Here is a 17,449-nt window from a genome sequence, read left to right as displayed (position 1 = left end):
TCATCATCTGCCACGTCGATAACTCTCTTTTTTTTTTCTCCTTCTTTCTCCCCTTCACCCAATCATCAAAAGCCACGTGGATATCTCTCTGTTCTTATTTCACACACGCTTCGTTCTCATCATCTTCTTCTCCTCTCTCACTTTTTTTTTTGGCTTCCACCGGAGGAGAAAAAAAATGGAGTCTTCAGCTTACGAATTCGACTCGCTCACTGACTTACCACCGCTTCCAGAAGAGTACAAACCAACCGTCGTGGACTACTCACGAAGCTTCGATTCCTTACCACCGTTCCCACCTTCCGATTTCACTTTCTCCGACCACTACCTCGACTCGTCTCTCTCGCTTTCAGACTCGCTCTTCCTCGACTCAACTCTCTCTCTCCTCAACCGTCACCACCTCTCTGAATCACCTCGTTTGGATCAGAACCTCTTTTACGAACCCATTCGTTTCGATCAGCTCTTTCCAAACAACGACTCCTCCGCCGCCGCACCGTTTCTTCACTTGCCAGATCTCAAATCCATCGAACAAACAACAACAACCGCCGTTGAAGAGCCGACACTGACGACGATGAAGCTCTTTCCATCTCTCTCCCCTCCTCCAGCCGCGAAACGTCACAAGAAGCTTCACTCTTCTACTAATTCGTCAACCACCTCTGGTTCTCCGACGGCGTCTTCGTCACACAACACCAACGACGGCGGTCGCAACAAACGTAAGAAGATCTCTAACAAGATCAGAACACTTGAGAAACTCATGCCGTGGGAGAGAAAAATGAGTTTAGCGGCGATTCTAGAAGAAGCTCACAAGTACATTAAGTTTCTCCAAGCTCAAATCGCTTCACTCCTTTGGATGCCTCTTGAATCAGTCTACAACACCGTCGGAGAAGTTGGAGAATCCGATCTGCTTAAATCTCTGACGCGTCAACAGATCCTACAGGTTCTTGCGAACTCGCCAGGTTCACGAAACGTGCTCTCCACTCACGGTCTTTGCGTCTTCTCTTACGAACAGCTTCTTACACTCAAGGCTATGACCAGAAACCTCTGAACACAACTCTGTTTTTGCTTTCATTTTCTTCTACAATGATCATAGAAAGCTACATAGCGTTTTTAATGGCGATGGAACTCAAGAGTTTTGATATAGTATTACGCCATTGTTTTGAGTAAATGAAAAACTTCAGCTGAATGTTTCATAATTTAAAAGTTCATAAACCAAAACATAAACGAACACATCAAAAGATCAAAGTTTTCACACAGATCACAAAAACAGATTATAAACCAAAGTCGCTTCATTTCATGGTGGAAGCAAGTAGATCAAGCATCTCGTTACCCAAATCTTGCTCCTTGATACACAAAGCTTTCCACCCATCATTCAACTCTTTAGCCTTGTCATCACCAATAAGCTTCACTCTCTCAAAAGCATCGTCTTCAGAAATCAAACCTTGAGATACAATAATCTCCACCAATTCCTTCAGATACGGATACTTAACCCAAAACTCATCCTCAGTTTCTGTAAAAAAACGCATACTCAAAAAACGTTGATACGAACATGATTACACAAGGTTCTCAAAATTAAATCTACCAAAAATAGTATCAGTTTACGTTACAACAATCTCACAGAACTGGATCGATGTTTTTTTCTTTTTTTCAGAGTAGAAGAAACAGAGGAAAACAGAGTGATGAGTGTAAGTACCTTCGTCATGTTCGAGGTTGGAGAGAGGAGAAGAGAGAGATCCTGCGTTTGTGTTGACTAACTCGGACGATTCGACTTCTTCCATGGACTCGTCGTCATCAGATGAATAGGAAATCTCGGAAAGGTTGAACTCGTCGTCAGATGATTCATGTGGAGAGTTGATGAGGAAGTGAATCGGAACCGCCATTGTTGTTTGAGATTTGAGCTTAGAAGACTCGATTTTTGTTCTCTCGTCAATTTTTATATATTTGTCAATTTTATTTTTACAGAGTAAGTTTCTATAACGAAAAATAATATGGAAATTTTTTGTTCAGCGGACGTGGGTTTTATCACCGGTTCTAGAAGAATATGGAAACCTAATAACCAAACTGAACCGAACATGATGGCTAAATCCACAAAGAAAGAAGTGCTCTCATATGTAGTAATGCTCTTCCAACTTAGATAATTTGTTGACCGTCTAAGATAATTTGTAGAAAGATACAACTTCCCAATTGGTAAGTGGAAACATCACATCAAAAACCAAACTCACGTATTTGTATTCGGATTTGGGGAAGAGTTTCTTGAGTTGAGAGAGGCTTTGGATATTCATGGTATAGGTGAGAGGGATCCTTGATTTTTTATACATCAAAATCAGGTTTAAAGTGTTAAACTCTACATGCTGTGTAATTCGGCTCATGGCCGCCGCCAATATGGCCATAAAAGCCCGTTTTTGTAACCAATTTTATACACACGTCATCAACGATTTGAGTTTTCAATTCTTTTTTTTTTTTGTTAAATGTGAGATTAATCAAAGATCAATCTTTATCAAGAACCGTAAGTTTCAATTCTTTTTGTTCAGTGTTGGGACTTGGTGGGGTGGAAATAGTGGTGTGGTAATGTGTTTGAGGTGCAAGGCAAATGCAGGGACAGGGTGAAGTTTCTTAAGGACTTGGCTAGAGAGATAGAACTGGCTCACTAAGCTAAGAGGATGATCGGACCCAGAAAGGGAGGAGAGGTTAATAGGTTGGTCTCGTCCACAGAGGGGGTGGTGGAAAATGAACACCGATGGCGCTTCAAGAGGGAATCCGGGTTTAGCAATTGCAGGTGGTGTCTTGCGAGATGAGACAGGGGTTTGGCAAGCAGGCTTTTCTTTTAACATTGGTGTTTCCTCAGCTCCAATAGCGGAATTGTGGGGTGTCTACTAGGATTGTGTGTGGCATGGGATAAGAGAGTTAAGCGGTTAGAGTTGGAGGTGGATAGTGAGATAGTGGTGGGGTTCTTACAGACAGGGATTGGTGCGACTCATCCGCTGTCTTTCCTGGTAAGACTATGCCATGACTTTATATCAATGGACTGGGTGGTCCGGGTTACGCATGTGCATAGAGAAGCTAATCGTCTTGTTGATGGTTTAGCTTCCTATGCTTTTTCTTTACAGCTTGGTTTTCATTTGTTTGAGGTTACTCCACTTTGTGTTGCGGATTTGCTCTCGCAGGATACTAGTGGTTATGTTACACCACAGACAGACTGTTTGTATTTAAGTATATTTTTTCTTTAATAATTTAGGGGAGTCTACTCCCTTTGTTCTACCAAAAAAAATGAACCGTAAGTTTCAATTCCATATTCCACATATCTTTATTTATTTATTAGAATTTGTACCAGCACACGAAATTTTAATTTTAATTTTTTTTAAATGAGATTTTTGAGCTCAAATATAATCATTTAAAGTTTTAATTATTAATCTATATAAACACTAAACATACTTTACTAATATATTATTGACGATAATGTTTCTTTGATAAATAAATAATTTGTTATATATGAGGTGGTAACTAAAATAACCTTAAAAATTCGCAGGAATATTAAACGGCACTGATGAGTACATCATGATCTTTTATCTTTAAAAACATTTTTTTTTATTCATATTCAATGAAAACATTATTGAAAACTTTGATGTTGATTATTGATTGTTGACTTAATTGTATATATCATTTATGATTAGATATTGTTACTAAAATAAAACTATTCTGTATAAAATCTGAATATACTGAATCTTATGAACATTACTTAGTGTAACTGTACATATATAATATCATATCGATATAACATCTTTATCGAGCTTGCTTTACTCATCAAAGCAAAAGCAGCATATCATAGAAGAATTTTCGATCAATTCGTGATGTATCTATCTTATCTCACTTTCTATGATTATACGGCCGGTTAAACCATATTTGGAATCTAATAATATATTTCATGTATTTTTCTACAAACTCATTTGTTTCACACAAAAAGTGAGATGTCAACTATTTTAATTAGTCATGTATTACATTATTATCTTTGCAAGTTTTAGTAATTTATGTTCAAACACTTTTATCTACAATTCTTTCGTCACTATCTATGATGCACTCGTTGCCATTCGACACATATTTTTTTTCACTTTCTATTGGCTCACATATAACACATACTATACTGTAACTTGATTTTCAAAAAATATTAGAATTATTTTCGCTGTAATTACTATATTTCAATACTCAAATTGGGATTAAAAGCATTTGATTCAATTTATGAACTATCAACTTTTTTTTTGTTCATGTTATAAACAAATATTTCACTTTCAATTTTATACTTCATATTAAAATTTTTATAAATACAATTACCTAAATTTTTTTTCTACCATGACTTTAAAATTTACTTCCATTCTAATAATACATTTAAAATTTTAAACTATGTTCAGTTTTTAAAAAAAAGTTAAATTATATTATTACCACTAATTTAAAATTATAGTATTGTTTTTATTTTATTTTAACATTTTCATTTATTTTACATAATTAATTTTTTTATTTATTTAAACTTTCTATTAATTATAAATAAATAACACAAATATGCTTTAAATGAATATGTTAAGTTTATTTTAAAGTTTAAAAAATATAATATTGCTTAGGAGGTAGAACAGAGGAGAAAAAAGTTAACTTTATATATATAGATTTATTTATTTTATTTTTGTTTTTAATTCCTTTACTTTTTTTTTTTTGGCTTCGTTGCAGTTGAAATAATAATATATATAAATCGAAGATTGATATCATTATCAAGGAACCCTAATTAAGTTAAGTCTTTTTTTTCTCTCTCTAAGATTCAAAAAGATGGGCAACGCGGTACTGGACACAAAAACGTCATTATTAAGAGAACATCCTCCTTCTTCATATTCCATCAAGTTTGAAAATCTTACAGAACTCAACGATGACAAATACGAATCAAGTCTTTTCGCGGTCGGCGGGTACAACTGGTATGTACGTATGGTCACCAAAAAAAATCTTCTTTTTTCACTTATTGTATACTTAATAATCAATTGTATAGTTTCCAAGAAACATGAAGAAGAGCTGGATATACAAAAGAGTTCACTTTAGTGAGTAGTTTGGAGATAAGAATTTGACTGGAATTGTGGTTTGTGTTTATATATATATACTTGTAAAACATAGAACTCTAAATATTTGATGATATGTATTCACATATTTCATGAAGCACAGAGAATTATTTGCCCTATATATAATTTTGTTCGAATTGTTTTTTAGGAGATTGGTCATATATCCAAAAGGAAACGCAAAAGATGAAGGGAGTGGATTTATTTCCATGTATGTGGAGATTGAGAGCACAAACCTCTTGTCAACACCACTAACTGATGTGTTTGCATATCTCATATTCTTTGTCTACAACAAGAAAGCAGACAAATACTTTACTATTAAAGGTATCTAATTAATACTCCATGTTTGTCATATACATTGGTCTTTCGCTTCTCTTTTACTTTACTCATCAACAATATATATGATCTCACTTTTATAGATACAAAATTGAAGCGGTTCAGTTCATTGAGAACGGTGTGGGGAATGTCTCAAGTGCTTTCTCTTGAAACTTTCAACGACCCTAAAAACGGATATATCTTTGAGGGAGGGCAATGTGAATTTGGTGTTGACGTATTGGTTGCTCCATCCCTTGCTAAATGGGAAGTCGTGTCCTTTAATCAGAAAATCCCTAATCCCAAGTTCTCCTGGACTCTCAAGAAATTTAAAGAGTTGAAAGAGGATTCTTACAACTCGGATAACTTTTTGGTAGGAGGAAGACAATGGTGAGGAGTCTAAGAAAAATTTGGTTGCTTTTTCCATATTATTAATTTGTACACATACATCTGCATCTGTGAATGTTAACAAGGGCAGCAAATTGTTATATAGGTTTCTAAAACTGTACCCGAACGGCGATGCTAGAGCCAAAGGCAAGTCCATATCCATTTATTTGACTCTAAGGGATGCTGAGACACCCAACGTAGAGGAGAAAATCTACACGCGAGCACATCTCAGAATTGTAGATTCTCGTGGAACCACTAATCACATGTCTGGGACTTGTATGTTGAACACTATTTACATCATCATCTTCTAGTTTCTTTGATTGTTTTTGTTTACTCTTCATTGGTTCATGAATCTAATTAATAATGTTCATTCATTATTCTTTTTCGTCCCTTGTTGACTATTTTTTATTAATAAGCCTGCTTATATATATTCTAACTATGTTTTGCAGTGAACTACTGGTACACAAAGCTAAACTTAGGCTTTGGTTGGTCTACATTTGCGTCTTTAGATAAACTTCGGGAGGCGTACTTGGACAACGAGGGTTCTTTGAATGTAGAGATTGAATTTGCAGTTGTTTCTTCCACCAAATACTCTCCCAGTATCTAAATTCTGCTTTAGAAAAACATGCGTTAAATTATTTTACTGATACTTTTTAGGTTTTATTTTAGTTTATTTTATATTTCGTACCTATATATGACCAAATACAAATTGAAGAAAGAGAACTTGAATACATACTGTATAAAAGAAACAAGTGGTGAAATATATATTTTCTCCGTTTCAAAATATAGGATGTTTTAACTAAAACACGTAGATACTAAATTAATCTAAAAATTGCATAGAAACTTAAAAACATCTTATATTATGAAACAAAAAACTTCTTTAAAACATCTTATATTTTGAAACGAGGGAGTATCATTTACAAAAAGATGAGCTTACCTTTGGTGAGAATTACTAGCTTTTTGTGTCCAACAATTCACTGTAAGGTTATTGGTGGATTATGCTGTGCTAAAAAAAACGAACCAAACCAAATTAAACCAAAATTATTCATATTAAAGCGAATTATCTTATAACTTGCATTAGAAATCTCTATACCACTGCTCATATTTACCCAAATATGTCGCATCAAAACCATCAAACAGTTAAGGAAAGCACCATTAAAAAAAAAGAGAGAGTCAAGTAATAACTATGATGTACGTTACCTGCAAAATAACTAAAAGTTGATGCAGAACAGATCACCCGGGATCACTAGATCTTTTAAATGCATTAAAGTCCAATTTACATATGAGATTTTTGTTCACATTTAATTATTTTTGGTAACTTTAGGATTCTTAAAATGCGTTTGACAATTGATATCCGAACAATTAAATTTTGACAATTGACAAACATTTTTTTTTTGAATAAATGTTAAATTATATTCAAAACAAAAAACGTTATATAAAGCTTGTGTTTAACTTTTTAAAACCAGTTGTAAAGAACATAAAGCAGAGCAATTATACAAAACATAGCATTATACCGGTAGAGAGTAGCAGCAAACCAAGGTTGAAGAAAATGGCCCCCTCCAAATGGTGCTAAATCGGTTGCGAACGTTTTTATCGATCAGTTGAAGTAGCGCTGCTTCCTGAACCGGTGTTTCCCCATGTCGTCGAGCATTGCGCTCCCTCCACACGGAGTAAATCGTATTCTGGAAGGTGTAACCCAAGAGAAACCTGGTTGTCTTATCCAACTCGTTGCCAGTGAGTAAGGAGATGACTTCAGACCATCTTGCTGTGTATATGTCCCCGAGGAGGCCCTCAATTAGCTCCTGCCACACTTTCAGGGAGAAAGGACACAGGAAAAACAAATGCTCTCTTGACAAACATATTTAACATAATTTTTGAAAATAATTATACAGTATGTCAGCACATAATTATCTTAGAAACATACTGATACTGTATTTATTTCAAATTGTAAATTCTAATTTTGAAGATAAACCAATTGATATCCGGACATGAAGCATTTAGAATTTAGAATTTAGGGATAGAAAAAGATAATCGTCCATCATCATAATTTTTGAAGATAATCGATCTCTTCTCAGATTTTATCTAACACATAATTTAATTTCTCGTTTAAATATAGAAGATTATTCCTATCCAACCCTAGAAGTCTAGAACTAAGTGCAGAGCCGGACCAATAAAATTCGGCCCCCATACAAAATAAGAAAAAATTACTAATTTTTATAATATTATTAACTATAAAGTGAAAAAAAAAATCAATTTGAACAAACATTTTATTTAAAAATATACTAATAGTGTGACATCCTAAAAAAAAACTAAAATAATTGAATATTTTGTAAACAAATATATAGTTTTTATACTTTTCTACAAAATGTACTCAACAAACTTATTATTTTTACATATATATTATGCAAAATTACCATGCATAAACATATATAACCAAAAAATATGTAAAGGTGAAGCCCTTAGAAAGTGGGGGCCCCATTGGAATGTTTCATTTCAATGCCCTCCGGTGACGCATTCCATCCCAAAGACCATACTTCTCTGTCTCTCTTTGCTTCAGGTTCGTCAAATTTTTCACTAGCTCTCAACTTCTCACCAGTCTTTAGAGGATATATATAAAAGACAAAACGAGCTAGCTCTGGTTTGTTTAATTGATATTTCTAAATTCTAAATCAGATTTTCTCTTCGCTGTTAGAAATTTAGATCGATTATCTTTTTCTATCCCTCTCTTTGCTTCATGTTCTTCGAATATTTTGATTTTGAATATGTTTTGCTATGGCTTATGGGTTTTCCAGAAACTATTGATATAGAAAAGGGCTTTGGTGGTTGACAAAAAAAAAGAAAAAAAAGAGTTTTGGTAATTTTAGACCATTGGCTATATAATGGGGTGAATTGATCCCAGATATACTAACGGAATCCGGATTCGAACTTTCTCTATGACATTGCAGACAGTATATATTTTGACGTGACAAAAGTGATGTGTAGATAAAATCTAAGAAGAGGAAAATTACATTACATTAAATGTAGACATATTTTGTCAAATGTTTGGACACTCATGAGTCGCGACTCTTCGTTTTTGCATGAAGTCGTTATAACCTTTTTGAGACTGCTCCACCTTCCCTATAGCACAATTTCCAAAACACCTTTGCTCTCACAAGTCATACTAATATTGATTTATCATTTCTATTTCTCTCCATTTATTAACAATCGGCTCTATATATGGTTGCTTCACCGTGTTGGATGAAGGATAGTATAGAATGGGTTCATTAGCAGCAGATTATACAATTTTGAAGAACTGGAGAGAGCATCCTCCTTCCTCTTATTCCCTCAAGATTAACAAACTTTCTCAGCTTACTCTCGACAAATACGAATCCCGTCTTTTCTTGTCTGGTGGATATAACTGGTACGTGAATTTGTTATAGTCTGATTGCATTTTTCATCATTGTAAACATACTATGCTTTCTTATTATCTATTTCAATTTGAAGAAAGTAAGCTTGTTCTTTTGTGACCTATTTTTTTAAACTAAAATACTATACATAGGAGATTGGTTATATACCCAACGGAAACCAAAGTGACAATGGAAGCGGATTTATTTCAATGTACGTGGAATTTGACAAAACCTGCCTCTCATCCACACTGATAGAAGTGTTTGCATATCTCACGTTTTTTGTTTATAACAAGAAAGAAAACAAATATTTTTCAATACAAGGTACGTACCGTACCCACTTAGCCCTCTCTCTATATACATACATATTAGTTGATTAATATGTAAATCAGTATATGCATATGAACATTAGATGTTGAAGTAAAGCGGTTCAATGCATTAAGGACGGTATGGGGAAGTGGTTTCGGTGGAAACATTCAGTGACCCTAAAAATGGATATATCTTCGAGGGAGAAGAATGTGAGTTTGGTGTTGATGTGGTGATTGCTTCACCCTTTACCAAGTGGGAAGTTGTCTCTTTTGACGAGATTCCTTTTCCAAAATTCTCCTGGAGTGTTAAAGATTTCTCGGTGCTTAAAGAGAAATTTTACTTGTCAAATAGCTTTTCAATCGGAGAAAGAAAATGGTGAGTCAATTTTTTTTTTTATATATATACACATGTCCATCAGTGGTAACCGGGCACAATAATGTTTTTTAGGTGTCTTCAGTTGCATCCAAAGGGAGAAGATAGAGAAACGGGCAAGTGGCTATCAATTTTTTTGAATTTAGATGGCACTGAAATAGTAAAGGCGGATGAGAAGATTTACGCGCGAGCGCTTGTGAAGATTATAGATCCCCGTGGATCAAATCATGTCACAACAAGAAGTATGTCATCAAATCATTTCAATAGATGATTCAATACCCGTTCTTTAACTTATGATGAATATATATAGTTTTCCTACTTAAGTCATTAACTAATGTACATATACACTCCTTGTTCTTTTAGTTAACTGTTGGTACACGGAATCGAGCAAAGGGTGGGGTGTTGTAGAGTTCTTGTCTTTAGCTAAACATCGAGAGGCGTACTTGGACGTAGAAGATACTTAGAACATAGAGGTCGAATTTAAAGTTCTCTCTGTCACTAAACACTCAGCTTAAATCTAAGCTCGACCTATTTAGGATCATCTGTTCCATGTGTGTACTAGTACTACTCTGTTTTCTGTTCCATTATCTTATTAGCTATTTTATTTTGCTCGTGGATATCCTTGTTTTTCTTAAATTATTTATATATACTAAATTAGGACCCGCCGTATTAGGGGTATCAATCGGGCTGACCCGGCCTGGCCTGGCCCGAAACCTGTAAAGCCCGCATATGTTTGAGTCCGGTCCGGTCCGGCCCGAAATATTTCCGAGCCTATATTTCAAAGCCCGAGCCCGGCCCTAACAGGACTACAAGACTTTTCGAGCTTTTTCGGGCTTATCTTACTGATCAAAAATTTAAACTTATAAGCCTTAAAAAGTAGTGTTTGATGGTGTACTATAAAACAAATTAATCAAAAATTTAATAACTCATCTATATTTACTACAACCAATTTAATTTAATAGAAAAAGTTTAAAACTAAATAAAATTTCGATACTTTAACCAAATAAACAATTATATAGTTCATATAAAACATCATAGATAAAAATTTTAAAAGTATTAAGTATGGTAATTAAATAAATATGAAAGGTAGGATTAGAGTTTACAACTTTATTTACAATAAATTATTAATCAAATATTGCAATAAAACAAAAATGTTAACAAAAAGGTACAGATATTTTTGTTTAAAGGCTTTTCGGGCTGGTCCGAGCCCGGTCAGGCTAAGCCCGAAAAACCCAATTGCCCAAACGGGCTGAGTCCAAAAGACCGGATTTTTTCTGGACATATATATTTAAGCCCAAGCCTGGTGTTTTTCAGGACCGGACCGGGCCAGCCCGCGGGCTTTAGCCCTAATTGATATGCCTACACGGTATACCGCGGGACAAATTATTTATAACTAAAACATTTAAATTATAAGTTGTATTTGTTGGTTAAATATGTTATAACTATATAATAATTAATAATTTTATGGTTTAAACCATATAATACTGCAGTATAATTTATTTTTACATAATATTTATTAATCAATTTAATTAGATATGTCTATTCTTGGATACCGATAGTGTTAACAAAATAATGAAATGATGTTTTACCCGTTTAACACCAAATTAATGATATTTAAAATTTATATAAATATCGACAAAACCCATCCCGCTATATAACTCCGTTCCGAGATTTTTAACTCGCACTATCTAATCTTAATTATTAATATTTTTTTATTATAAATATTAGATTGAGTTGATATGTTACTTATTAAGGTTGTAATCATTTACATTTTATAAGATTGACGCTTCTTAAAACGGTTGACTACTTCTCATATTTGAAGTTTCGTAAAAGTTTAAATATATTATTACTATTTTAAAAGTCTTCTAACTTTTTTAAAAGTTGAAATATTTATAATATTTAAATTTCTTATAAAGTTTAAATATTTATCATATTTGAAACTTCATAAAAGTTTAAATATTATTAATATTTTTAACATTTTATAAAGTTTAACTTTCAAAACAAATATAAATATTTATAATATTTGTACTTTTTATAAAATATTAATATTTATAATATTTAATTTTTTAAAAAGATTTAAAATAAAGAACCGGAATAAACCAAATATTTTTTTTTAAGTTTGAATGCCTGATAAATCAAGCTTTCTACTCATTTGTATTATGAATCATTTTTGTCTCTTTTATAGTATGACTCTAAACTATTGCCCAATTTTTTATGCGATGTGGGATATTGTACCCGTATTTTTTGATTCATCTATTGAGTAATATATGTTCATTTTAAAAATTTTGTATTACATCATATGAAGAAAAAATCACAGTTTTTATTAACTAAATGTATTATAGAATAATTCAAGATAATTTAAATATAAATTCAAATAAAAATGAAAGAGAATCATATATTTATGTTTGAATGAGGTAGAAAGATTTCCTTATTTTTTTCAATCTTACCTATAATTAATTTTAAAATTTTTGGTAACCAATATTAAAGTCAACTAGTGTAAAATTATTATTATGTTTTCAATACGTAAGTGCAGGTTTATTTTCATAGACATTTTGGAAATGTTAATAGATTCAAAACCAGAATTTGTACCAGTTTAGTAATTAATTTATTTTTAATTTGGTTTAAATAAAAGAAATGATCGGATTTGAAACTGTTATAAGCAAGAAGATCTCTATATGAAAAAATAATAAGAAAAATGTGGTAGGGCTATTTTGGGTCAAGAACCCGTCCCGTCCCATAGTCTCATGTATGTCATGTTTTGCTATTTTATAACTTTGGTTTTAATACCCATTTAAGATTATATATTTTAATCCAACATATCAAAAAATAGGTAAGAGATTCAGACTCGCACATATCTTTAGTTTGCATTCATCAAAATTTTGAATGTTTAAAATAATAATCGCTTTAGATCGACATGATGCGAACCCGGATTAGTGATAAACCAGTTATAAAACAACAAAACTCATATTTCTAAGCTTTTAATAATTAAATTTCCTAAGCTTTTAAACATAATTTAGAAAAACTCATATTTCTTAACATATAATAATTTTTTTACAAATAGAAAATTTTCTATGCTTAATCCGTCCACTTAACCCGTGGATTATAATATTCTTTAATGGTTTAGACCTTAATCCTAAAGACTTATGTGCACAAAGAAATTCAAGTATAGAATGTATCATACTGTATTAATGTAGAGATAAAATTTATGTAGATGTAAATTATATAATATTAGTAATTTTTAATTAAATTTACCTTTTTATTAAAAATGATGAGAAGATATATGATAGTTAAATTTTTTATTAATAATATAAATTTGACTAATTTAATTTAACCCCAAGCATTGCTGGCCAAAACTAAAGAAGCCCATTGTAAATTTACCTGCACTTGTTGCGACTTCAATCCCGGTATAATAAAGATCACTATTTGTGTTCTATATAATTCCCAAGGCCTCATTTCCAATAAGGTCTTATTGACAACTCGTTATTATGGAAAGAAGAAAAGGCCCTTCAATCACTATTACCATCGTCAATAAGGTATTTTACTTACTATATTTATAGATTTGTTATGTGTTTCTCTAATATTCTTATGAAAATGCGATTAATTTATATACCTTTCATCTAGAAGTTTATATAGTAAGAACAACAACAGCTCTATATCATTTTAAGCTTTTCATTTTTGAGGTTCAGTCTTAATCATGTACTTGTTTGAATATAGTGAAGTTTGCTTTATACAGGATTATTTACTCCAGACATCATAACATTTACGACTTTTCAAGGAAGGAAATAAACAAAAAGATGAGAACTTGATCAAATACTTTACAAAATCAATTGTATTAGTAAAACGATTAAAAGCTAATCAGCCTCTTTTGTTTTAGGTTAAAAAAAAAAAGGTTAGTATTACCCAAATGGAGATAAAAATTAGAAGAAGGTGGTGCCAATCGTATCTGTTATATAATCTATTCAAAATTAATACGTGAAAGGTTAGTTATAGTTTTAAAATCCAAGAATAAAACTGTAAAAAAAAATTAAAAACAGCAAACAACACAAAGCTCCAAACCCCATTTTAAATGCTTACACTGTTCTAAACAATGAATGTGAAAATTATAAAACGTTTTGAGTAACACCAATAGTCTGATAATCAGTTTGTAGCCTAAAACCTGAAAATAAGAAAAAGAAAAATAATCAATAATCAATGATTTTAATTGTGAATAACCGATAAATGAATCTGATATCTATGCAATTTGAATTGTTTACCTTTTCACAACAATCATCTTCAACATTACATCAGTACTAAAGATTTTAGCAAGGATTGTAAAACCAAATGACTGGCCATTTTGGTGAAAGCAGTTAAAATCTTTTCGATATGCAGTGAAAGCTTTGAGTGTTTTTTGAGTATTGATTTCGACTAATGTATTTATAGGTTAAGAGAGTTGGTTGTTATTTTAGGTTTGAATATATGATGAAATCTTAAAGAATATTTTTTCAAGATAAAGTTTTTGTGGAATATGCTAAAATTTTGGACGATCATAATAAGATTAGTTACAGGTTTAATCCATGAATTAGTTAGATTTCTTTAAATAACATATTATATTTTTCCATATTTAACAAACTAATTAATTTATTGGCTTAAATTTAGAATATTTATTACGATTTTAATTAGGTAGATATTAGTGAAGATAGTTAGCTTTATTTTAATAAGGTTAGTTTTTTTGTTATATTAAATATGTTGTTAGATATGGTTATTATTGAGATTTAGGAGGTTTTATGGAGACAATTTCGGGATTATATACTGTACTTTTAAGATTTGAATTTTTGGTTTTTGGTAAATCGGATGTTTGATTTTTGATTTTTTTTTTATGCAAGCAATTGTGTTTGTTTGGCAACATGGATATATCATATAGTTTTATTTTATTTTTTTATTTTTAAGTGTGCTCCCCAATTAATAGTATAGATGCATTAAATATAAAATCTTTCCAAAAAGTATTTTTGAGCAAAAATTGCTGCAAAAATACTAGTATATATACTCCGGTTTGTTTATTTCCTAATTAACAGTTTCATTTCATTTGTTATCGAAAAATATTTTCTGTTTATCAACGTTAGCAAATAACTATAGATAACATTTGTCTGATGTAAAATAAAAATAAAAGATAACATTTGTTATATTATTTATATATTATGATTAGTAACTATATCTATATATTAAATTATATTTATAATACGATTAGTAGAAATATCCTAACGTACCACAAAAAGTGTAGAAATTGAATATCAAACCTTTTTGACATAGAATTTAAATATACCATTGTTTGTGAGTATCCTACTATCCTTGTTAATAGAATTACCCAACTTTGTAATGATAATTTTTTTAAAAAAAAACATAAATTGTGGTACTTTGACAACTGCCCATACTTGTTTGATATAGAAAAACAAATACACTATGGGAATGATTTTCTTCTTGTGATTCTTGTGACACTTGATAACCTGCCAAAATTACAAAGAAATAAATAATTAACCCATGGGAATATTAACACGTGCATTAGTACACATTTTTTTCCTATTAAAAGTTAAGGATTAGAGATATATATTGGAATATTTATTTATATGCTTTTTTTATTTGTACTTTTATTTATTTATTTGCTTGTAGTTATCTCTCCTTCTCTTGTTAGGACTCCTTCGTATATCTAATAGAGAGGAGAAAGTAATATTGGCAGTTCCCTAATTTTATCTCTTCTTGTACGTAATTTCTGTCACATACGTTTCTTTGGGGGTAGATTCTTCTTTTCTCTACTCGCTTCAGATTCAATAATGTGTTCAAACGTATCGTCAACAACCATGCAGAGCTGGAGAGAACGTAGTCCTTCTTCCTACTCACTGAAGATCCAAAATTTCTCCCAACTCGAGAACTCAACTCTCTCCTCTAAATCTAATGAAAAATATCAATCCCGTCTTTTCTCCTCTGGTGGATACAATTGGTATTCGTATTTGCGTATTCAACTAGTGCCAAATATTCGCACCTTCCTCATTATTCATAATTAAAATAATCTATAGTTGAAATCGTTTTTTTTTGTCTTTTAATAATATAAAAGATTGTATCATCCTAACTTATGCAGTATTGAAAAATTCAGGTCAATGATCATATATCCTAAAGGGAACGACAAGGACAACGGTAGTGGGTTTTTATCAATGTATGTGGAAATAGATAGCACAAGCCTCATGTCCAAACCCCAAACTGAGGTGTTTGCAGATGTCCGTTTTTTCGTCTTCAACAAAAACGTAAACAAGTACATTACTATTCAAGGTACGTATCTAAATGTATTATACTACAAATATTTGTTTGTTTTCTAGATATTTTAGTCATTAATATGTGTATATGTAAATATCCAGATGTAGAATCAAAGCGGTTCAATACACTTAAAACGGTGTGGGGTTTGCCGCAAGTGCTACCGCTTGATACATTCAGTGACCCTAATAATGGATATGTCTTTGAAGGAGATCAATGCGAGTTTGGTGTTGATGTCATTGTTGCTCCACCCCCTGCCAATTGGGATATCCTATCTTTTAATGAAAAATTCCCTTGTCCTAAGTTCCATTGGATTCTTAAGAATTTCTCCGAGCTGAAAGAACTTGTTTATACATCAAGCATTTTACCAGTGGGAGGAAGGAAATGGTGAGTATCAACTATCAATAAAAAAATATGTATGTGTGCATTCACGCGTTTAGTTGAATGTTAACATGCGCGAATTTATTGATAACTAGGTTTTTAAGTTTGTATCCCAATGGCGAAAGTGCAAAAACAGATGGCGAAAGTGCAAAAGTAGATGACGAAAGGGTATCCATTTATCTGATTTTGGCTGACAATGAAACACTAAGAGAAGATGAGAAGGTTTTTGCACAAGCTCAACTACGACTTCTAGACCCATTTGGGCACGATCACGTCACAGTGGAACGTAATTAAGTCATAACGCTGTTTATATTACATTGTTATTTGTCTAATTGTCTTAACAGTCTTAATATTAACCTGATTTATTTGTAGAGTTATATATTCATTTGGAATTCAGCAGCCTCAAAATAACCATGCTTGGATCTTCTTTTCGTGTTCTGTACGCAGTTAAGGATTGGCACATCAAATCAAATCCAGGGTGGGGGCACCGTCATTTTATGTCTCGAACTGAGCTTCAAAAGGCATACTTGGGCAAGAAAGACACTTTAACTATAGAGATAGAATTTGAAGTTGTTTCTGAGACAAAATGCTCTCCTATTATTTAAGCTCTACTTTAGAATTTTCAATAATATAATGCTACTTAGACTATTATGATACATTGATATGTTCATACTCTTCTTAATTTATCTTATGAGTTCTTTAATAATTGGTTTTACTAGGTACCAACCCGCACACTATGTGCGGGATAAATCGATTTAAATAAAATAATATGAATAAAATTATTATTTGAGATTTAAGATTTGTTTGTATAAAAAATATATAAGTAAAGTTTTTTCGTTTATTCAAATTTGCGTTTATATTCTGTAAAATACGTTTCACCCGTGAAATATTTGAACTCGGAAAAGAATTTTAAGGTGGTGTAGAAAGTTTTGATGTCTTTTTTTGTTT

At 31.9% G+C, this 17,449-nt stretch overlaps 3 protein-coding genes and 2 pseudogenes across 4 annotated transcripts; 4 read left to right on the top strand and 1 right to left on the bottom strand.

The window, feature by feature from the left end:
• Nucleotides 1–148: 148 nt before the first annotated feature.
• On the top strand, nt 149–1,229 carry LOC104766105 (transcription factor bHLH117 pseudogene; annotated as a pseudogene). The gene has a single exon (XR_015591607.1). The product of XR_015591607.1 is annotated as a transcription factor bHLH117 pseudogene (transcript).
• Nucleotides 1,149–1,994, bottom strand: LOC104766104 (uncharacterized). The gene is made up of 2 exons (XM_010489920.3): nt 1,685–1,994; nt 1,149–1,501 (listed from the first exon to the last, which is right to left on the bottom strand). The coding sequence occupies exons 1-2, from the start codon at nt 1,869–1,871 to the stop codon at nt 1,281–1,283; spliced, it is 408 nt and encodes a 135-aa protein (XP_010488222.1). The 5' UTR covers nt 1,872–1,994; the 3' UTR covers nt 1,149–1,280.
• A 2,747-nt stretch (nt 1,995–4,741) lies between these two features.
• LOC104767736 (uncharacterized) lies at nt 4,742–6,561 on the top strand. The gene is made up of 5 exons (XM_087503324.1): nt 4,742–4,943; nt 5,230–5,402; nt 5,498–5,780; nt 5,884–6,053; nt 6,227–6,561. The coding sequence occupies exons 1-5, from the start codon at nt 4,801–4,803 to the stop codon at nt 6,382–6,384; spliced, it is 927 nt and encodes a 308-aa protein (XP_087359450.1). The 5' UTR covers nt 4,742–4,800; the 3' UTR covers nt 6,385–6,561.
• A 2,470-nt stretch (nt 6,562–9,031) lies between these two features.
• Nucleotides 9,032–10,305, top strand: LOC104767735 (uncharacterized; annotated as a pseudogene).
• Nucleotides 10,306–15,522: 5,217 nt separating this feature from the next.
• On the top strand, nt 15,523–17,119 carry LOC109130987 (uncharacterized). The gene is made up of 5 exons (XM_019241250.2): nt 15,523–15,812; nt 15,966–16,138; nt 16,225–16,507; nt 16,597–16,787; nt 16,949–17,119. The coding sequence occupies exons 1-5, from the start codon at nt 15,646–15,648 to the stop codon at nt 17,104–17,106; spliced, it is 972 nt and encodes a 323-aa protein (XP_019096795.1). The 5' UTR covers nt 15,523–15,645; the 3' UTR covers nt 17,107–17,119.
• Nucleotides 17,120–17,449: the final 330 nt, after the last annotated feature.

This window comes from Camelina sativa, chromosome 19, assembly GCF_030686135.1.
Source record: "Camelina sativa cultivar CO46 ecotype springtype chromosome 19, ASM3068613v1".
In the NCBI taxonomy this organism is placed as follows: Eukaryota; Viridiplantae; Streptophyta; class Magnoliopsida; order Brassicales; family Brassicaceae; genus Camelina; species Camelina sativa.
This window is presented reverse-complemented; position numbering and strand designations above follow the sequence as displayed.